The sequence below is a fragment of the Misgurnus anguillicaudatus genome, chromosome 24 (assembly GCF_027580225.2).
Source record: "Misgurnus anguillicaudatus chromosome 24, ASM2758022v2, whole genome shotgun sequence".
NCBI lineage: Eukaryota > Metazoa > Chordata > Actinopteri > Cypriniformes > Cobitidae > Misgurnus > Misgurnus anguillicaudatus.
The window spans coordinates 28,567,702-28,588,341 of NC_073360.2; the positions used below are offsets into that span (position 1 = coordinate 28,567,702).

At 38.8% G+C, this 20,640-nt stretch overlaps 1 protein-coding gene across 3 annotated transcripts in view; it reads right to left on the reverse strand.

The window, feature by feature from the left end:
- pds5b (PDS5 cohesin associated factor B) overlaps window positions 1-20,640 on the reverse strand; it is a 43,803-nt gene that overhangs the window by 17,904 nt on the left and 5,259 nt on the right. For all 3 annotated transcript variants that reach the window (XM_055196973.2, XM_055196972.2, XM_055196974.2), the window contains 11 exons: window positions 19,935-20,061; window positions 19,455-19,658; window positions 17,169-17,255; window positions 16,985-17,082; window positions 15,826-15,952; window positions 14,643-14,723; window positions 13,831-13,971; window positions 12,514-12,629; window positions 12,333-12,427; window positions 12,074-12,219; window positions 5,541-5,692 (listed from right to left, as the gene is read on the reverse strand). In XM_055196973.2, coding sequence (XP_055052948.2) covers window positions 5,541-5,692; window positions 12,074-12,219; window positions 12,333-12,427; window positions 12,514-12,629; window positions 13,831-13,971; window positions 14,643-14,723; window positions 15,826-15,952; window positions 16,985-17,082; window positions 17,169-17,255; window positions 19,455-19,658; window positions 19,935-20,042 — 1,355 coding nt within the window. In that variant the 5' untranslated portion in view covers window positions 20,043-20,061. The remainder of the gene's footprint in view (window positions 1-5,540; window positions 5,693-12,073; window positions 12,220-12,332; window positions 12,428-12,513; window positions 12,630-13,830; window positions 13,972-14,642; window positions 14,724-15,825; window positions 15,953-16,984; window positions 17,083-17,168; window positions 17,256-19,454; window positions 19,659-19,934; window positions 20,062-20,640) is intronic.

Below are 20,640 nucleotides of genomic sequence, written 5' to 3' on the forward strand. Positions count from 1 at the left end.
GACAACGCATCGTTAAAAACTCCTGATGATGCGCACATCGATACAGCACCTGCTGTATCAATTCGGATTTTGAAGGTGGCGTGACGAATTAGTTGATTCGTATGAAAAGGACGCACCATTGAGAACTTTGGCCGCACTCTAGAGCCCTGATTGTTTTGAGAGAGTGCTTTACTTCCTGTTTTGTTTAAAACAATTGCATCCTTTCTTTCTTTTCTTTAGAACACCATGCCAGCTTCTAAGGCTATATTACAATCATATCCTTATGAAGAAAGCGTGCTCGGATAGATCAAAATACAGTGTGAGTGCAAGTGTGTGGGGTAGTGGGGACAAATGCCGTTGGGCGTTGGGTTTAAAGCGGACATTTTTCGTGATCCCATTTTTCAAACTTTAGTTGGTGTGTAAGGTTGCTGTTAGAGCATAAATAATGCATTTAAAATTATGAAGCTCAAAGTTCAATAGACTACAGAGAACGACCGGTTTGGACTACAGCCCTTTACTTCCCCAGGGTTCCCACACCTTAGTTAACTTCAAATTCAAGGACCTTTCAAGGACTTTCCAGGTCCAATACCCTCAAATTCAAGGACTAAATGTGGGGACACATTTCAAGTTAGAGCAAGGTTCCATTGTTTTACCTTTTAAGACACATTGTTACAGTTCCCTTTCGAGGGAACTCGCACTGCGTCACTGCGGTGACACTTTGGGGACGCCTCCAGTGGTAAGTGCGTCTGCATGTGTATATCAATTTCCACTAATGGTGAGGCTTAATGACAAAGACAGGGTGACGCGAGAGCCAGGAAGTATATCGCTATCTAAAATATTGCCAAAGACGTCGTTACAGGGACGCAAGAAGTATGGCAAGGGAGACGCAGCGTCTCGTTCCCTTCTCAGGGAACAAGAGTTACATACGTAACCCGAGACGTTTTCATGTGTCAAACACAATTATACAAAAAAGCATTTTGGTATGAATCAACATTCACATACAGAAGATATAAGCATTTAAAGCGAACAGTTTAGCATGTGTGCTTAAAAAAAGTCTAGAATTTTTATGATATTATCCTACACTACACAGGGAATAATATGGATTTTTTCCAGAAAACTTCTTGCATAAAATAGATTCAAGCACTTTCAATGACCTGTATCCATGTATGTATCAGGGCCTTGAATTTTCCCCCCCAAATTCACAAGGATTTCAAGGACCTGTGGGAACCCTTCTTCCCGGATATAAGAAGTCAATATAAGAGTTTTTTGACTAAGCTCCGCCCACAGGAATAGTTGCCAGCTAAGCTGCCGTCAAATCACAACACACTAAACCAGCTATACAATCAGAACTCATTACGTATTTTTGAAGGAGGGACTTCATAGATCAACGAAGACATCAGCACGTTTTTAGGACAGCGATATAGAGAAAAGTAAACTGTTTTTTACACACGAAACAAACACACGTTACATTGGGTTTACGGTGTGCAATCAAAACACAGGAAAAAGGGACCTTTAAGCAAACCGTGCCAAATGTGAATGCGCCCTTAAACGCAGACAGGCTCGATCTGGCCATGAGTGAAAGTCATTCACTAGCATCAGCAAAAAAATATATGCAGCTTGCTGACAGTTTACCACATAGTTCGATCAAGCAGTCTGACATTCAAGCAATTTCACAGTTTAATCTTCACTGTAAAATTGCGGGGGCTGCCAAATATACAATTAATTACAAACATAACGCAGGGCTCGACATTAAGGCTTGTCCGCTTGTCCGGGACAAGTGGATTTTTTGTAGGACAAGTGTAAGAGAAAATTAGTTGTCCGACTGGACAAGTTAAATTTCAATCAATGTTACCTCACGTTATGTGCCGTTAACGACAGAGCAGAACGCGCAGCGCAAACACAGAGCGGAATATTGAACAGAGAGCGCGGCACGCCGACACACACGTTTACATATACTGTTATTGTTACTTAACAAGCTGTGCGCGCATTAAACCAGATCGCCGAACGTGTGTGTGTGTGTGTGTGTGTGTGTGTGCGTGCTGCGCGACAGCGATTTGAATCTGACAGAGTTCGTCACTGTACGTTAAAAATCCCAAACGAACATTACAGCGTAAATGCTAGGTTTAAGATTGATTTTATATATATATATATATATATATATATATATATATATATATATATATATATATATATATATAACAGATAATCTAGATACATTTATTCTAATAAGTTTTAAATCATGGTAATGTTTTGCTTTAGTGTTTTTATGTCAGACAATCATTGAAAATTCTTCTATTATTTTGCTTTAATTGCTAGTCCGGGTTTGGTTGAAGGCTACAGTTTGTCCGGTTAGAACAAGTATGTCAAAGTATTCAAATCGTTGACGTTGACTTTATTAAATGTGCATAGATGTGTGTTTAGTATAATGCACGCACCCGCACAGTCCACAAAACGTCCTTTGATTTGAATCAATCCTGCTTATTTAAACTATAACTATTTACACTATTCAGCCGATCTCCTTTCCCGTTTTCATTCACCTGCTCTATTCTCAGACACTGCGCAGACTCTCTAGTAAGTTTTGGAACAGTCCATTTCAAACTTAATAACAGGGGTGATCGGATTAGTCCATTTATTAAAGGTGACACTTTTCTACAATCATTGAAATGTGGGAAAAATGAAGAGAAAGGCGGCAGATATAGCATCATTCTTCAGAAAGAGTAACAAGAAGCAGCCAAATGAATCTTAGTAAAATACATTTCAGTGGCCTAAATTCACATGATTTTCTGGTCTCTATAGTATTTTCAGCAATGGGAGATATAAATCCTGGTTTCAAAGTGAATTTCAAAAGTTTTATTTGATTAAATAGTTTAAAAAACATGAGGTTGAATTATGACTATAAATTTTATGTTAATCTCAATTCATTTTAATTAAAATTCAAGTATTGTAGCAATTATATGTTATACATTATTCTTATTAACACACCTATAATTAGGGGTGTGACGAGACACTTAATCCACGAGACGAGACGAGACACGAGATTGGGTTCACGAGAACGAGACGATATTTTTACACTTTTTAAGAAACCCTCGATAATAAAATACTGAAATCATGTTATTTTTAAATGTTTTAACTAATCAAGGACTGGCCCTAACAATTATTTTACTAACTAATAATGAAGTAATTTGTTATTTTTGTGTAATAAAAATAGACCCAAGTGAGCAGTAGCCTCTAAAATTACATAATAACGAAGATGCAATAAAAATTGGTTCAAATAAAGTATTAATACCAAGTTAAATTAAACAACATTACATTAACAAACACATTACATTTGTGGTCTATAAATAAAAAGCATTATGTATATATTATAACAAATGCCTGCAGGGGGAGATAGTTGACTCGTCTCGCGGACGCTATCTTCACTTTCACTTTAGACGGAGAGAAACACTTATTTTTTAGCCAAACAATGTTTAAATCCATTTTAATATTTAATATACATCCATTTCTTTACAATAGAAATGAACATGCAGACATTAAATCATGTAAACTCTGTGATGGTTTAATTTGCTGAGACTTCACATCTGACAACAGACAAACACAACACGTCTCAGACTTCATATGAGCTCCCAAACGAACATTATTGGAAACATAAACAAAAAAGCAAATGCAGTAAAAGACAGAATATAATGCATGCACTGTAAGAGGCTAATTACACCAACCACGCTTTAAACGCTTGGAAACGCAAGGCGCGACGCACTGCCTTTTTTTAAAAGGCTTTTAATATTGCTAGGCAACCACCTAGTCAGCTGTCTTGTCAATCAAATATTGAAGCGTGAGCGCTCTTTTGCTGTTAACTGTCATAATAGCAGAAACTTTAAAAAGATGATGCTTGCTCTGACCTTGTTTGATGGTGAGAGGTGCACAAACACACAGGAGAGAGTGAGCGAGTGGAGTCCGGTTCTTCAAAGCAACTGTAAACTCCCCTTACCACAACGTAAGGCCCGCATCTCCCCTCATTCGAGTGGACAATGGAAAGACGCGAATGATGTCGGGCGCTTCTCCGCTCTCGGTGTTCCTTCAAAGGCGCGTGCTGCGGCCGCCGGCAAAAACCGCAAGGCGCTCAGCGCGCATAAACAGCGCGCAAACGCTCCATGCCCATAGAATATCATTTAAAAAAGGCGCCTGCAACTGCCATAAACGCTTTTGGTTGTTACTGGCCAAAGGGTCAAACAGAAAGCTGCATCCTCCGGAGGTCGCATATGCAGGCTGCATACGTCATTAAGGTTTATTTTAGATCATTAACTGAGCATTACATTCGCAAGTCGTGAGCATATTACAACAATTTGCGATTAACTAAATTATTAGTAAACTTTATAATTGTTAGTAGTCTCTAATAAGACAGTCTTTATGAAGTAAATGCAGTTTAAAAATGCGACCTCCGAAGGATGCAGTCGCACGAGATCTCGTCACACCCCTACCTATAATACTTAAAAGTATTTTAAGGATGAATGATAGAGATTTTATGTGCCACCAGAGTAACTGCTGGCCCCTGCCTGGCCACCACTAAAAATCCCTTGCTCCGCCACTGATTAGCAAAACACAAAAAATACATTATATTATAAATCTTTACCAGGACAAGTGACTTTTGTGCATGGACAAGTGAAACACAAATTTACTTGTCCGAAGGACAAGTTGCTCAAAAAGTTAATGTCAAGCCCTGTAACGTAATGCATCATATATACAGGTTTCAACTTCAGTCAGCTGCTGGTATGGCGGCTTTACTTGGAGACATCAGTTCTTCTTTACCCATTTACAAAAATCATTGCAGATTCGCCCGACACAAGTTCAAGTGAGGATTTTCACACTGCTCTTGTTCTCGGCTTACACACTCAAAAAACACAGACACTGCTTCAGAAAGCCTGTTATCTCATTTGAGAAACCTGTTAAGCTCTTGAAGTCACATCTCAACCAGCACAAAAATCCCATCATGCTTTAATTAAATTCAATCTTTATTGTCAATAGGTTGACAGACAAGCCTATCTAACAGGTTGTGTGGCATCAGCAACACTGAAAAAAAACACACTAAAGCAGATTGCTTGTATGAACAAAACCACCTCAAATTTGCCATCCACAAATGGTTTTTAAATTCCAACAGCCTGCCAATGATTTTAAATCCAGTTACAAAACAGACCTCATACAGAAGATTCTGCTTAACCACCAAGATCTGAAACGGTCTTAAATATTTCATTTCGAGGCTTAGTAGAGCTCAGCTACACAAAAACCTGTTTCTATTTGCAGAACCGCTGGCATTCTTGTTCAATAACATCAATAAGTCAACACAAACTGTAATTGCAAAACATTTCAACAGAATTTTTCTCCGAAACGTAAAAACTTACAATCCTGCTCTAGTGAGGCAATAAACCGTTTATTCTGCACTTTTTCGCAGCTGCCCAAATAAAACTCGGAGAACTGAAGCATCAACACATTTAGCAATTTGGGAAGGAACAAGCATAAGAAATCATACAAATGCAAAGAGAAGACTCCGGGAAAACAGCTTTACTCACCGGTCGTCTATGCTGTTCTGGTAGTAAATGTGAAGCAGTTTGTCTTTGATCCATGAGATTTGTTTGGCTGCCTCTTTGCCGGCCTCCGCCTGCAGGGCGTATTTCTTATAGATCTGAGCCAGGCCCATCATAGCCTCCTTACGTACTCGCCACTGTAACATAACATGAATGCATAATATTTTACATTTGGGCCAGTAATAATGAAATCAAGGTCAGAAACACATTTACAAAAAACTGTTTTAATATGGAAATAAGGTATTATTGGTTTAACATCAATCACTGAGCTCATGTACATGGCACTGACAGCTCACATATTAGGTTTATTAAAATAACTACACCAAAGTAATCCAATAGCGTTTTAAACTCTACACATTCAATTTACGAATATAATAAACCCCATGCCATTTTATGAAACAGAAAGGCGACAAAACATCAATTTATCCTCGTGCTACATCTCATGCTGAAAAGCCACAGATGACTCAACTTTTTGTATGGCGTGCTACATAAGCACATTTGATGAAGGTGCGCTGTGACTACTGCAGTGTCATTTGTAAAGGAACACAGAAGGGCCTTCAATTAAGTTTCTCCCTGAAAGCATTTTGAAAAGGCTGAGGAATGGTTATGTGTGAATTATAGTCCAATTTATATTATTCGGTCCCCTCCAGCTCGGGTGGCTAAAGGAGACTGTGATTAAATTATAGTGAAAAGAAATGGAGTGCATCTGGAAAGAAACAAAAAGCTAATGTATTCCCAGCTCAGCTCGGCCTGGCCCTGACTGCGATGATGTCAAGCTTCTGGTTAATTTGGGTTTCTGATGAAAGAAGGTCATTAGCTATTGCAATAAAAAATAACTGTGGTGCTAATGAGAGTGTTTGGGAGACAAACAAACAAACTGTTTAAGCAAGATTAGTCTACTAAATGACATCTGAAATATGACATTAAAACAGGATTTCATGGATTCATATACTGCATAGGATTTAAATCTGGGAATTTGGGAAAAAAGAAAACGGATTTAACTCTTTACTGCCAGGATTTTTCATTAGGGATGCTCCGATTGATCGGCCGATAATGCTTGCTATGCTTCTCAATGAATTACGGGGGAAATGCCGCTACATCCAAAAGCCAGAGGGCGCTCTCGTGCGGAAACTCAAAATGCGCTGTAGACGAAGAATAATACACACGCAGCTATGATGACAGGCAGCTCCAGGAAATGTCTTAAGGATATATTTATATTGCTGTTCTTCAAACCTTTTCAGGTATTTTTTTTATGATAATAAAGAATATGTTTAATAATTATGTTTGACGAGTGTTGCTTTTTCAAATGCATGTTAATCTTAATTTTTGTACAGTGCGTTGTGAATGTGTTAGCATTTAGCCTAGCCCCATTCATTCCTTAGGATCCAAACAGGGATGAAATAAAGGATAATTCCGGTATTTAACACTTTGAGTCTCATTTCTGGTTTGTTTTGGATGAACTACAGTGATGGACACAGAAATTTTGACAATGAGTCGTGTCTTGAGTTTTTGACTCGTTTAGAAGCGTCTCTTGACTGCTTCATGTCATTAAAACAACACTTAATGTTCATTTTCAAAACTGTGCTACTCACCGAGTGGTTCGTGGTGTTCGTTGATGATTAAAAACAAGTTGTGTAGCGAAATACAGTTTCTGTCGTGTTTTATTTGGCATTTTGTAAAATTCCATTGACTTCTCTGGAAGACTCATTGCTCGCTGATATATCACTCCGCCGCCGGGAAACAGAAAAGAGTCTGTTTACATGTGGTTGTAGTTTTTTCGCTCGGTTTCTCTCAGAATAAATTTTTCCCATATTTGTAGGGCTGGAAAAGAATATTCGAATATTCGTTCCGTGGGTTGACATTCGATTTTCAGTTTTGAGATTCGAATATATATATAAATATTTTACAGCGTTAATGCAGAGCTTTTGCCAAGCAGGAAGTGCACTTCACGCTCCCGCTCTATAGGTGGCGCAGAGAGACCAACATCCATAGCCAACAGCCACCAAACGCCATCAGTGGAAGATCTCCTCAAACGGAAAACGCGCTTCTTGCTTTGGCATTCACGCTAATAATGTTGAAAATAACGTTCAGTTTCTTGCAAAAACTGATTGATTTGCTTCACAAGACGTCAATATGTCACACAGAGTTATGGGGGATTACTGTTGTATTGGATATATATGCTTTAGCTCTTAACCCTCTGGGGTCTAAGGGGTTTTTAGGGCCCTGGGGAAGTTTTGACATGCACTGACATTTGTGCTTTTTTCAGTTGCTTAAACACATATTAATGGCAAAAGTCTCATAACACTGCGTTCAGCACAAACTGGGCTACAATATCATATAATCAACATGTATGTACATGTTTGTATTTTTGAGAGAAAAATGTTTATGCGTGGTTTTTGAAAAAGCAAAAATTTTAAGTCACTGATATAAGTCCACAAAACTAATTCTAAACATGTTTTCCCAAGACTTTCCAAAACAGGATCTAGTAGTCTAGAGTTTTTTCTTCAAAATGATGTGAAAATCATTCGGCCTACTCGTTCACATAAAGCAAGATATTGATTTAGAATTTCTAAGACACTTTTGCTTGGGAAAGGCTGTATGCGTGGAGGCGGGGAAAGCTCCTGAATAATCAGTGATTGACAGCTGAGAGACAAAAGGGTTGCATAATGAGCCACATGAGCCTTGTGGGGATGTTCAACAGGAATGTAACTTTCTCTGTAGTAAACCATGATGGTTTACTTTTTCATTTAAATGTAAATACACACACAATATAGGCTATATATATATATATATATATATATATATATATATATATATATATATATATATATATATATATATATATATATATATATATATATATATATATATATATATATATATATATATATATATATATATATATATATATATATATATATATATATATATATATATAACATTAATTTCACATGTAGGCTATAAGTTACCTTTTAAAAACCATAGTAGCCTAATCAAAGTGAACACAGGGTTTGTGTGCAGCAAAAAGCTCAAAAGAACAACTGCCTATCGTTGTTTGGACTAGTTGTGTTTTTGTAATCATTATATCATTATAGTAGAAACACAACAAGGGACAAGCATGATAAACGTGCACGATAAACTTGCTCAATGTTTGTTTACAGCCGCCGCCATTACCTCACGTGTTGCTCATGAAAGCAGTCGGCATGTTCGAATTCATGTGGCACCGCAAAGATCGACAGCCGGGTGACGTCAAACTACCGCGAGAGCGATCCGCGAAATCATATGGAAGAGTTTGCTTTTAAATCGCTCTCGCGAAACTCTGACGTCATTCGGCTGCCGGTTCTTGTGGCGCCGCATTAAGTCGAACAAGCCTATTAACAATTGGCGCTTTTCCATTGCATAGTACCCCACGGTTTAGTTTAGTTTGGGTCGTGTCAGCTCACCTCACTTTGGCGTGGTTAGCTTTTCCATTGAGTTTAGTATCACTTCGCAGTGGGAGGGATTTTAGGCGTGTCGTTAAATTTGCGCTGCATACGGCTGTGACATCATACAAGTGAGAGGAGAGCGTTGTTCTACATTCTCATTCATTTATTTATTTATTTCTCAGTCCGCCACAAAATTAAAATTGGCCACCACAAATAGATGTTTACACATCGCGTTTATCACTACCTCTGTCTCTCATGACAGTTTCGTTCAAACACCCGCGGCGTCAGCTGACGGCGCTCCGCTGAGCCTAAATGAAGTTGCATTTAAGAACATAATGCTGACGTGCTCGTCGCGAATGTTCCGCCACAAACTGCAAGTCTGGAAAAAAACTGTTAAGGTGTCCCTGATTCTCAACATGTGGATGTTTTTCATCGCTAAAAGGGAGTTTTGGAACTTATAGCAGAGCAGATGACAACATGTTTGCTCCAGACAGCGCAAGCTAGCCTATCACAGGTAAAGCTAATTTACATTCTAGCAATGACGCTGATAGTGACGTTTCTTTCAGACCAATCAGTGATCTACAGTGTTTTCGCGTCACGTTTGGTATCAGCTCGGGTCGCTTGGAACCCCAACCGAGGTGGTACGAAAAAAAGTATCGGGTACCACGTACTGCACCTAATGGAAAAGCTCCCAAAAGTAAACTAACCCGACCCAAACTAAACCAAACCGTGGGGTACTATGCAATGGAAAAGCGCCAAATGTGTGCACATGCGAGTGATCCTGTGTTTAATAAACGTGCTGTGCGGAGATATATGCTTAGACGCAACTAAATAATGATTGTACTGTTTGCAGTCGCGTATTTTATAAGAATACCAAAAACCGCGTTGATTTCCTGACTCGCGTGTTTGTGCATGCGTTTCCCATCGCGTGAACTGTTTGACGGAAGACAAAGAAAACACTCGCGTCTGGAGATAGTGACACACATACGCAAGTAAATAAGGATTGTACTGTTTTCAATCGCGTATTTTATAAGAATACCAAAAACCGCGTCGAGTTTCATGACTCGTGTGTCTGTTTATGTGTGTTCCCCTCGCGTGAAATGTTTGACGGAAGAACAATGAAAACACTCGCGTCTGGAGATACTGACACACATACGCAAGTAAATAAGGATTTAGATGTCATGTTTTGGTGCAATCGGATGAAACGACAAGGAATGGAGAGACTTGGTTGTGGATTGCGTATCCATTGACTGCAGGAGGCAGAAGTTATGCATATGGATGTCTCTGCTCATTCACTTCAATGGCGCGGGGGCGTGGCGATCTCTTCTCATTACAGATAATCAGGTAACATTAGAAAGACGGTCCCTCTCCTACTTCTCATACAGTTTACACCGAATGACAATATATGTTTTCGATCTAACTTACATCATTTAAAAGCTGACATTCCAATCATTATGTAGACATTTATCTTTTGTTTATATGACATGTATTCGTGAATTTAGAGTTAATTTTCTGACGCGTTTCTGAAATGGCTTCACTGAGGGAGAGAGAACAAAACGCGCATCATGTTTATTTTCTTAATTTTGCGAAAAGCACAACATTCTGTTTTTATTGGGAGTGGACAGAAAAAAACTAGACACTTTAACGTTTTAAATGATGTATAAATCATATCTGTATGTCCAAAATCAGCAGAGTTATCTAAGTCTCTTTACGGAGTGATTGAAAAATAAAGAGTTGGCGGCGCCCGCGCCGCAGTCGACCCCAGAGTGTTAAAGTGTGCGGATCTGTTGACTTGCATGACGGAGCACCGGGGTTTCTGCAAAATATCTTCTTTATTGTTCTGCCGATGAAAAAAACATATTGGATGGTGTAAGTGTTATAAATAAACTTGATTTTGAAAGTATGCTACCGTTTTATTACAGTTTGTTGGACTACGTTCATTCATGCGTCAGACTCAAATATAGAGTGGAAGTATATACGGGGTTGTGAGGTATCTGAAAAAAATAGCAAATAACACGGATTGAAATCATACATTGCGCCAATATATTTGTTTTTAATCATCAACGAACACCACAAACCACTCGGTGAGTAGTACAGTTTTGAAAATGAACGTTAAGTGTTGTTTTAAAGACATTTTGTGCATGGTCATTGACTTCCATTCTGAAGCAGTCAAGAGACGTTTCTAAATGAGTCGAAAAGTCAAGACGTGATTTACAAAATTTCTGTGTCCATCACTGTAGTTCATCCAAAACAAACCAGAAATGAGACTCAAAGTGTTAAATACCGGAATTATCCTTTAAGAAGCCAAACACTTCCATGTTTTTCCTATTAAAGACTGTTAAATGAGTAGTTATACGAGTAAGTATGGTGACACCAAATAAGAGTTAGTTTGCAGAACTTTGACCTCAGCGCGCAGTGACTTGATTGGTGGACAATTAATAACTCAAAATACTCATAAATAAGTAAAAAAATGAACAAATAAATGAGTAAACTACTATTGTGTATCGGTGATCTCACAGGCTGACGATAGGACAATCTTAATATGGGGCATATTGCCCAACACCATTACTGCCTCAACTGGTGTTTGCAGTGGTTCACCTGCACAACATCCACGAAATATAGCTAACATCTCCTGATATAGTTCTTATTAGAAAAATGTATTTTTCAATCGCAGTTGTTCTTGTAAAGTTGAGCCAGCGCCTTACTGCGCTTATAACAAAACAGCACTACTGCAGTGGCATAATGCTGCAAATGCGCTTACAAATGAGAATCCACAGAGTGCAACGATTGTTTATGTTTTTCGTGAAGACATATGAAAGAGACACCTGTCGAGAGTTAGATGCAGCACAAAATTTTCTATGCATGAAATTTGACTTAAGTTGTATTAAATCAACAACAAATAAAAAGAGGTGTCATGAAAGAAAAATACACCACAATCTTATGTTCCTATCTAGACAGGATCAGATTTCTCATAGGACCACTGAAAACAGAAGGCAATTTGCACTGTATATTTTACTGAGAAAGGAATAATAAATAAATCCACCCAATGTCCTAGTGTTGTTTGAATAGAGCTGAAAAGATGTCAGTGCTTACCCGTTTATCAAGTGTTCTTTCCCTCACAAAGTTTAGCAGGTGGTCATTGACCAGCGAGAGATCCTTTTTGGATGCTGTTACAATAGACACAATGACATCATGTCGAATTGCCTCTTCTGGGTCATGTGACCTCACTTTCAAATACTCTGCAGGACAAAAGAAAATCACATATTCATTGTAAAAATAAAAGAGTCATCGGAGTTGACAAAAAAAATGCTTCTGGAGAAACACAGATTGTGCCATATTAGATAATTCATACCTGTGAGATCTTTCGCCAGGTCTGGGTGGTTCATTAAACAATGGCTTGCGAACTTCACACATTCCAGTCGAACAGGGACGTGGATGTCGTTGAACCTGAGGGAATGCAGATAGTTAAAATCTTACACCTTTACAGAAAAATTAACTACAGGATTAATATGCCTGTGGCGTATGAGCGTCACCTTCCAAGATAGCACTGCCAGAGAGGTTTGTTTTGTGAAGCCAGCTCTGAATCCTTTGCTCCGAACATCTTGGCCAGCAGCTTCACGACTTGCAGGCGTTCGTCATTATCATTACTCTACAAAACACAAATGCACACAATAAAAGCTTTGTGGGTTTTCTTGATATAACTGTAGAAAACAAAGCAAGTGGTCATTAGTTACAGCACAGATAATATGTGAACCCATTATCAATTTAAGTTCCTTAGAATTGACTGATGCAAGACAAACAATACATGAAGCAACAAGCTCCAAACGGTCTGATAACATTCATATACGAGGATATCACAAACTAAACCTGCATATATACATACATATACATGTGGTGTATACTACTGATCTATATAAATTACTGGATTGTGCCTAGAACACTAACGTAACATATCAGAAGTGAAGCCACCAGAAGAGCGGCCATCTTGGAATTCCCAACCAGCAAAGAGGCGTCATTAGCCTCTTTCACACAGTAATTCTGGTAGATTACCATAAATTTACTAGAATGAATTTACCAGTAAATACAAAAATGTGCTGTTCACACATGCAGTGACGTTCCGTCTTTTTACCAGTAAGACATCATTCACACATCAGTATCAAAATACCGGTAAACTCGGAGAGAAAGCGGAAGTTACCTGTGGCGCGCGGCCGGCGAGCTCCGTCCGTGTCGTATTTGTAAACGGCGGGTTATGACTTAATATCCACGGTCCGTATTTTGTTGTTTTCACATCTGTGGCAAACGGTCGCGAAGTTGCTCGTGACCAAACAACATTGCGTTAGGCGGCGTCAAACGGAACCTGCGCGTTTGCACATTAGGCTTCACAGATGGTGTGCTAAGGACATCGGCAATTTGGCAATTAGATGGTAAGCTGTTTTAAACAACTTTGGTGAAGAAATGTGGATGTTAACTTCAGGTGTGCTCGACTTTTAAGCAACATGTGTGTGGAAACGTCCGTAAACAGTCTGGGGGAAACCGCGTCACCTGTATAAAAAACTTTCTGATTGGCCCGCCTGATCTGTCAGCACGGTCTGACGTCATCTAAATGCCGGAATGCTATATTTTTCGTTCACACAGCGCTTACCGGCAAATTACCGTTAATCTTACAACCTGTCTTACTGGTAAATTGGGAGCACTGATTTACCGGAAAGGTTCTGTTCACACATGACATGTTAACTGCAATTTACCAGTAAATTACCAGTAAAGACTGTATGTGTGAAAGGGACTATTGACTTGCATTTAAAATCATGATCTAAATTCAATACACACTTTCAAATGCTTGCATCGCTTACCTTAAGCTTGAACTCCAGCTGAGGCAGGACAGACAGTAGTAGATGGCTGTCGATGTTGTAGAGCTCCAGTATGAGATCGAAGACGTGTTCTGACAGGTCGCTCACGGAGGTCTTGCCCAGCATCAGCACCTGGTTAAAAAACTAACACACGCCAAACTGTGCATCATACAACTGAATCCATCAACGTCTAGCATGCCACACTAAGAGCCCATTCAAACGCCTGTCTCGTATCCATTTTCCACCATCTCACAACATAGATATTAGCTTTGAAGGTTGCTTCAGGGGTGAAAGAGGCTATTTCAAGCTTTTGTAGCACCGCAAGTCAAAGGTCATGGGTTCAAAGACGAGATACATAAATTTGATACATAAACATGAATGCACAGCAAGTCACTTGGAATAATAGCATCCGCCAATAAATGTAGCCAATACGAAGTATGAAGAAAGCCAGGCGTCAAAGATTTGCTAGTTATTGCAAGACCTTCAAGTTTATTCTCACGATCTCTGTTGTATTTAATGAGCACAAGAGGGAATAGAGTGCACGGCACAACTGCACTGCTCGTTCGTCTTGGTGTCTCTGATGAATATGTTTAAGCTCAACAAGCCGTTTCAGAAAGAGGAAATACACCTGATCTCCAGTTAAAGCTGCAAGCCGTGACTACGTTTTCAAAAGTGGTCAGGGTTGAAGTCGACACTTGGAGATTCATTAGGGGATTTTTAAGATTTAACAAATGAGGAGACCTTCTACATATCCCTTTAAGTCAGCATGATTTTGACACTCTGTAGTAATACAGTAATAAATCAGATTTACTTACATTGGTAATGTATGGCTCGATGGCTTGAGCGGTTCTCTTCAGTAAAGCTTTGGCCAAATCGTAAGCTTGCTTGTTGAGATTCTGAAGAAAGAAGCAATTAAGGTTATAATAAAAAATATGAATCTGTATTTGTGTGAGATCACACAAAACACTTATTAATGCAGTTTCTGTACACACACCCTTGGCATCAGGCACCACGCTCCGCTGTGACTCTGAAAGCATGGTATTTGCCATTGAAAATATTGTTTTATATTTAGGTTGAAGTATATTGTTTTATGTGGCTGGTTTGCAATGCATATTTATAGATATTGCCTTTTTAAAGGGGACATATAATGAAATCTGACTTTTTCATTGTTTAAGTGCTATAATTGGGTCCCCAGTGCTTCTATCAACCTAGAAAATGTGAAATAGATCAACCCAGTAACTTAGTTTTGGTAAACCATTCTCTGCAAGCATGTGAAAAATAGCTCATTGAAATTTGCCTCCCCTTGTGATGTCAGAAGGGGATAATACAGCCCCTTAATCTGCACTATACAACCACAGCACTGCCATTTAGTACAGAGATCAGCTCATTTGCAAGTCTTGTGAAACGTCCCCTTTAAGTATTAAAAAAAAGAGACCCAACATATGTACTGTGAAAATTAAAGGGGACAGAGAATGAAAAACCATTTTACCTTGTCTTTGTTGAATAATGGTAGTCTACCCACATTCACAAACATACAAAAAGTGCTAAACATCTCAGTCTCATAGAAATTCCTCTTTTAGAAATGTCAGCCAGAAAACAGCCCAATCTGAAAAACTGATGCTTATGACATCACAGGCATCTAACTGCCCCTCCACTTTAAAATAATTGCCTACATTTTTTGAGTGGCAGCAAAGTCAGCCAATCAGTAAAGAGACTGCAAGTTAAGCCAGTAGGGGGAGCCAAATAGGTGCAAATCCCCCACCTTAATAGAGCTATCTGAGAGAGGTTTTTAGGAAGCTTCTAAGGCGTTACAGACCCAAACAAAAAAAATTTAGTCTACATGTCACATCACAGAACAAGGATAAATACTCCGTTCAATCATTCTATGTCACCTTTAAATTAGTTGATTGAAAAGATAAAAAAAAACACAAATATTGGCCACTGCAATGTATTGGTCTGTCACTATTTATATATAAAAAATACATTGGTTCTCTGTACCTTGTGAGCAGGGACCAGGTTCACCAGAACAGTATCCAGTAGTTCCTGTGATACAGAGTCTCCTTCACAGACGATTGAGCTCATGAGATCCACCATATGCATGTGGACCTTCTGATTGTGTCCATTGCTACAGAGAGAAACAGTAGACACAAACATGATGAGACAATAAAATCATAGCAGTGCAGGATGAGAAACAAGTGCAATGGGGCATGACAGAAACACTTTTAGGTTTTTGCATGTACACATGAGAGCCGAGCTCTGCTGCAAGCACAGAGCGAACCTCAGTGGCCGAGATGAATCGCCCCCGATGTATGCAGCCTTTATAGTATACATGCACTGAAGGGTTCCCACCTGGGATTTGCACACATCATTGTCATCTGACCGAATCCAAGGGAATAATAGCAACATGCAGGAGGCTGACAGCTCATTAGGAGGTAACAAATAGGCTGCAGCTTCCCATTAACATCTCAAACAGAACGCAGTAAACCAAGAAGTCCTTTACTGAATTATGACAGCCATTGTGTGAAGATGCACAGCTGTACAGCATAATCAGGAGGTGGTAGAAACAACGATCAAGTCAAGTTTTATTTCTATAGGGCTTTTACATTGCTTCAGATGTACAGAAAAGCAATGCGGCACAAATGTCCTAAATTCCATACTAGGAAAAAAAGTAGTCTCTAAAAATTGCACCTGTCTGAAAAACGAGTACTCTATTAAAAAGGGACATTCCACTTTTTTTGAAAATATGCTCATTTTCCAGCTCCCCTACAGTTAAAAATAAGATTTTTACCATTTTGGAAAACATTTAGCTGCTCCTTGGGTCTGGCGGTACCACTTTTAGCATAGCTTAGGATAATCCATTGAATCTGATTAGACCATTAGCATCCCGCTAAAAAACCCCAAAGAGTTTCATATTTTTCTTATTTAAAACTTGACTCTTCTGTAGTTACATCGTGTACCAAGACTGACAGAAAATTTAAAGTTGCTATTTTCTAGGCCAATATGGCTAGGGACTATAATCTCATTCCGGCGTAATAATCAAGGACTTTGCTGCCGTACCATGGTATGTACAATGTCAATAATAAGTAGTAATAAGTTTATTACAAAAAAATTTGAAGTTCTAACTATCTAAATAGACAGACATAAACAAAACACTCACTTGATCACTTGGAACAACGTTCTGTAAAGTTGAGTAAAGATCTCATTGCTGTCCTCTAATTCAAAACAGATGTTGTACGACTTCACCCAAGCAATGTTCTAGAGCCAGGAGAGGAAAGAAGAGGTCAGGTATTGTTTTAAAATCCCTGGGATGAGCTTTAGATTGTGTTGTTTTGGTGACGTACCTCGAGTAGGTAAAAATACCGATTAAACTGGGCGCTCTTGGTGTCTTCTAAACCCTTCAGCTGGCGAGTTATGAACATGAAAATATCCTGAGTGAAACACAATGGCACAGAGTAAATTGTAATATCTGAAACACCTGCAGAGGCAATGCAACACAAAGCACAAGATGTGTTATTTCTGCTGAACTACTCAATCTTCCGCTGTCTGTTCAAGGTGAAGAAAAACAGACACAGACAAAAACACAGAAATCACCCTTAAAATATTCAGCCTATCATCGTTTACGAGAACCTCAGTGAATATGCTCAGCATACAAATGCATTCAAATAAAAGAATATAAGATAATTCTTGTTTGTAGATATTCAAATGATCCCAAAGCAAAGCACCATTCCCAGTCAACCCAAACCATTTATGAACACAATGTGACATCACTTATATGTGTACACATATAATATGTGTATATGTGTACATAGTGCTGGGCGATAATTCGATAACGATAATTTTACCGATATAAACTTTTTCGATAAAACGATAAGGACAGTTCGATAAGTGATCGATAATGTTTACGCACTGTGCGTAATGTTGCGCGAGCACTTCCAGATGCGGCACGCGCTCTTGCTTTACAATCACAGTGTCAGTTAGACTTGAAGGAGTGGAAGATGAGGCAAGTTATTCATTTATTAGTTGAGACCTATGATTTTCGCGATGCGGACAACGCGGACGGAATCACGGAATCCAAATGCGCGGAAACATTTTCTTGTGTGTAATGTTGGACGCGCAAACAGGGTTCGTCAAACACAGCAGACACAATAGGTGCAGTATACTGTACTTTCATTCAACGTCCGCCTTGCGCACGCACACGTCCGCACAGCTTTAAAAGTATATTAACAGGACATTCACTAATTCAGGAAACTGAGGAAAAACAGCAGATCCACCACTGCAGTGAATATTGTGTATGCGTATGTGCGCTCCCACAGCAACGTGACACTCTTGACATCCATTTATCAGCGTGTATAGCTCGTATATGTATAACACACGCGTGATCACTGAACTAAGTTTTCTTTCTTGTTTAAGTGAACATAAACAGCTGTTACTCAGTATATAGAAACTTAAAACAGTCTGTCTTGGTTCTTAAAGTGACAGTAGTCTGCTGCTTTTGTGTCAGAAATGTGTTGATTTCATAAAAAATAGATTTACATTTAATACAGATGCATGAACATTAAAACAAGATTTTAGTATTTGTATTTGTCATGTTCTGAATAAAAAGTAGTTTAAAACCATTATTAACTGTCTGGTTTTTTACAATTTTCATTCAGGAGCAAAAATCTGCCTTTAAATTTGACAGGAGTAAAGATTTGTTATTTATCATGATAATTATCGATATCGACTGATATGGAAGACATTTTCTCGATAATTTTTTGGGTCATATCGCCCAGCCCTATGTGTACACAAACATGTACACTCACCTAAAGGATTATTAGGAACACCTGTTCAATATCTCAATGCAATGGTGTAATGGTGTGGGGGATGTTTTCTTGGCACACTTAGGCCCCTTAGTGCCAATTGGGCATCATTTAAATGCCACGGCCTACCTGAGCATGGTTTCTGACCATGTCCATGCCTTTATGACCACCATGTACCCATCCTCTGATGGCTACTTTTAGCAGGATATTGCACCATGTCACAAAGCTCGAATCATTTCAAATTGGTTTCTTGAACATGACAATGAGTTCACTGTACTAAAATGGCCCCCACAGTCACCAGATCTCAACCAAATAGAGCATCTTTGGGATGTGGTGGAACGGGAGCTTGTACCCTGAATGTGCAATACACAAATCTCCATCAACTGCAAGATGCTATCCTATCAATATGGGCCAGCATTTCTAAAGAATGCTTTCAGCACCTTGTTGAATCAACGCCACGTAGAATTAAAACAGTTTTGAAGCCAAAAGGGGATCAAACACAGTATTAGGATGGTGTTCCTAATAATCTTTTAGGTGATTGTACATGTGAACATCCATTTTGTATTACAGGATGGTGAATAGTATTTGGCTGGTCATGTGACCTTAGCTTTGGTTAACAACCCTTATGTAGAACAAGAACAACTCCTTTAAGGCCAATATGATGACAGCAGTCCTCATGTCATATAGATGTAAATACATTTTAATATACATATAAAGTCATGATTTCTTTGAGTAAAACTTTCAGAATAAATGGTGTAACCAAGATTCCCATCTGATTTAAAAAGAAAGCAAATTATACAAAGGATTAAAAAAAAACCTATTTCTAACCTTTAGTTTATCGGGTGATGTGTACGGAGCCTCGGGTGCGTAGATGCGAAAAATATCAGCAAGACAGCAGGCCACAAGCAGTCTAACATCTTTGTCTGGATGTTTGAGGAAAAAATCTGAGGCAAGGTGCAAGGCCAAGTTCAGATAGAGCTCCTTCTCTTCCTCAGAGTCCTGGTCCATATCCATAAAGGTTTTCACCACCATCTGAAGTTTAAAAGCAAAACAGAGCAGTAAGTCAACTACACATCTATTTAAAAGTGTGATGCAAGACACGCTTAATGGGAAACACACCTTGACTTGGCAGTCTTATTAAAAAAAATAGATACAAGTGAAAAAATACCTTGAAATACAAGTGGAAAAAAATATGGTTTCATTCTGCCTGACAAAGCTGCTAGTGTTGAGGTTTCAAGGTTGCTCAAAACATTGCTGCTATATTAAGCCCAAGCTTTCAACTGGGGAAAATTGCATGGTGTTCCTTACCTTCAGTCTCCGCACCATCTCCTCTTTTGAGATCTTATCAGAGATCTCCTTCACCCCCGGCGGGTAGGTGATCTTGCCATCCGTGGCTCGATTCTTGGAGTGAGCCATGCTCTCCAATCAGTGCTCACTGCGAATATGCCAAAAAGACAATCAAGACAAACACTTACAAATGTAAATTTCAATAAGTTGTTCTTTAAGAGAGGCATATGCAATTAATAAAATGATCCAAAAGATTCTTAACGTGGATTTCACTACGACTAAAGGTTTGTTTTTTGAAATTTCAGGATGCTGGCCAAAAGCTTACCTCCTGCAGATGGTTAAATATTGACGGCACTAAAAAACCCATTTTAAAACTGCCGTTTTCATGATCTTATTTCTCACACTTTAGTTGGTGTGTAAGGTTGCTGTTAGAGGATAAATAATGCCTGCAAATCATAAAGCTCAAAGTTCAATGCCAAGCGACAGAATTTGCTTTCAAGGACTTCAGGGTCTGGAAACAGCCCTCTACTTCCTGGATATATGACATCAATAGTAGGGGTGGCAGTGGCACAGTTCACAAAACCCTCGGTTCGGTTCGTATCACAGTTTTATGGTCACGGTTCTCGGTTCTGTACGGTTCTTCTTGTTATTTTTTCTTTTAATTTTTAACACTCCAGAAATGTATTCTTATTAATGTATTAATTATCCATAATTTAGGATACAGTAT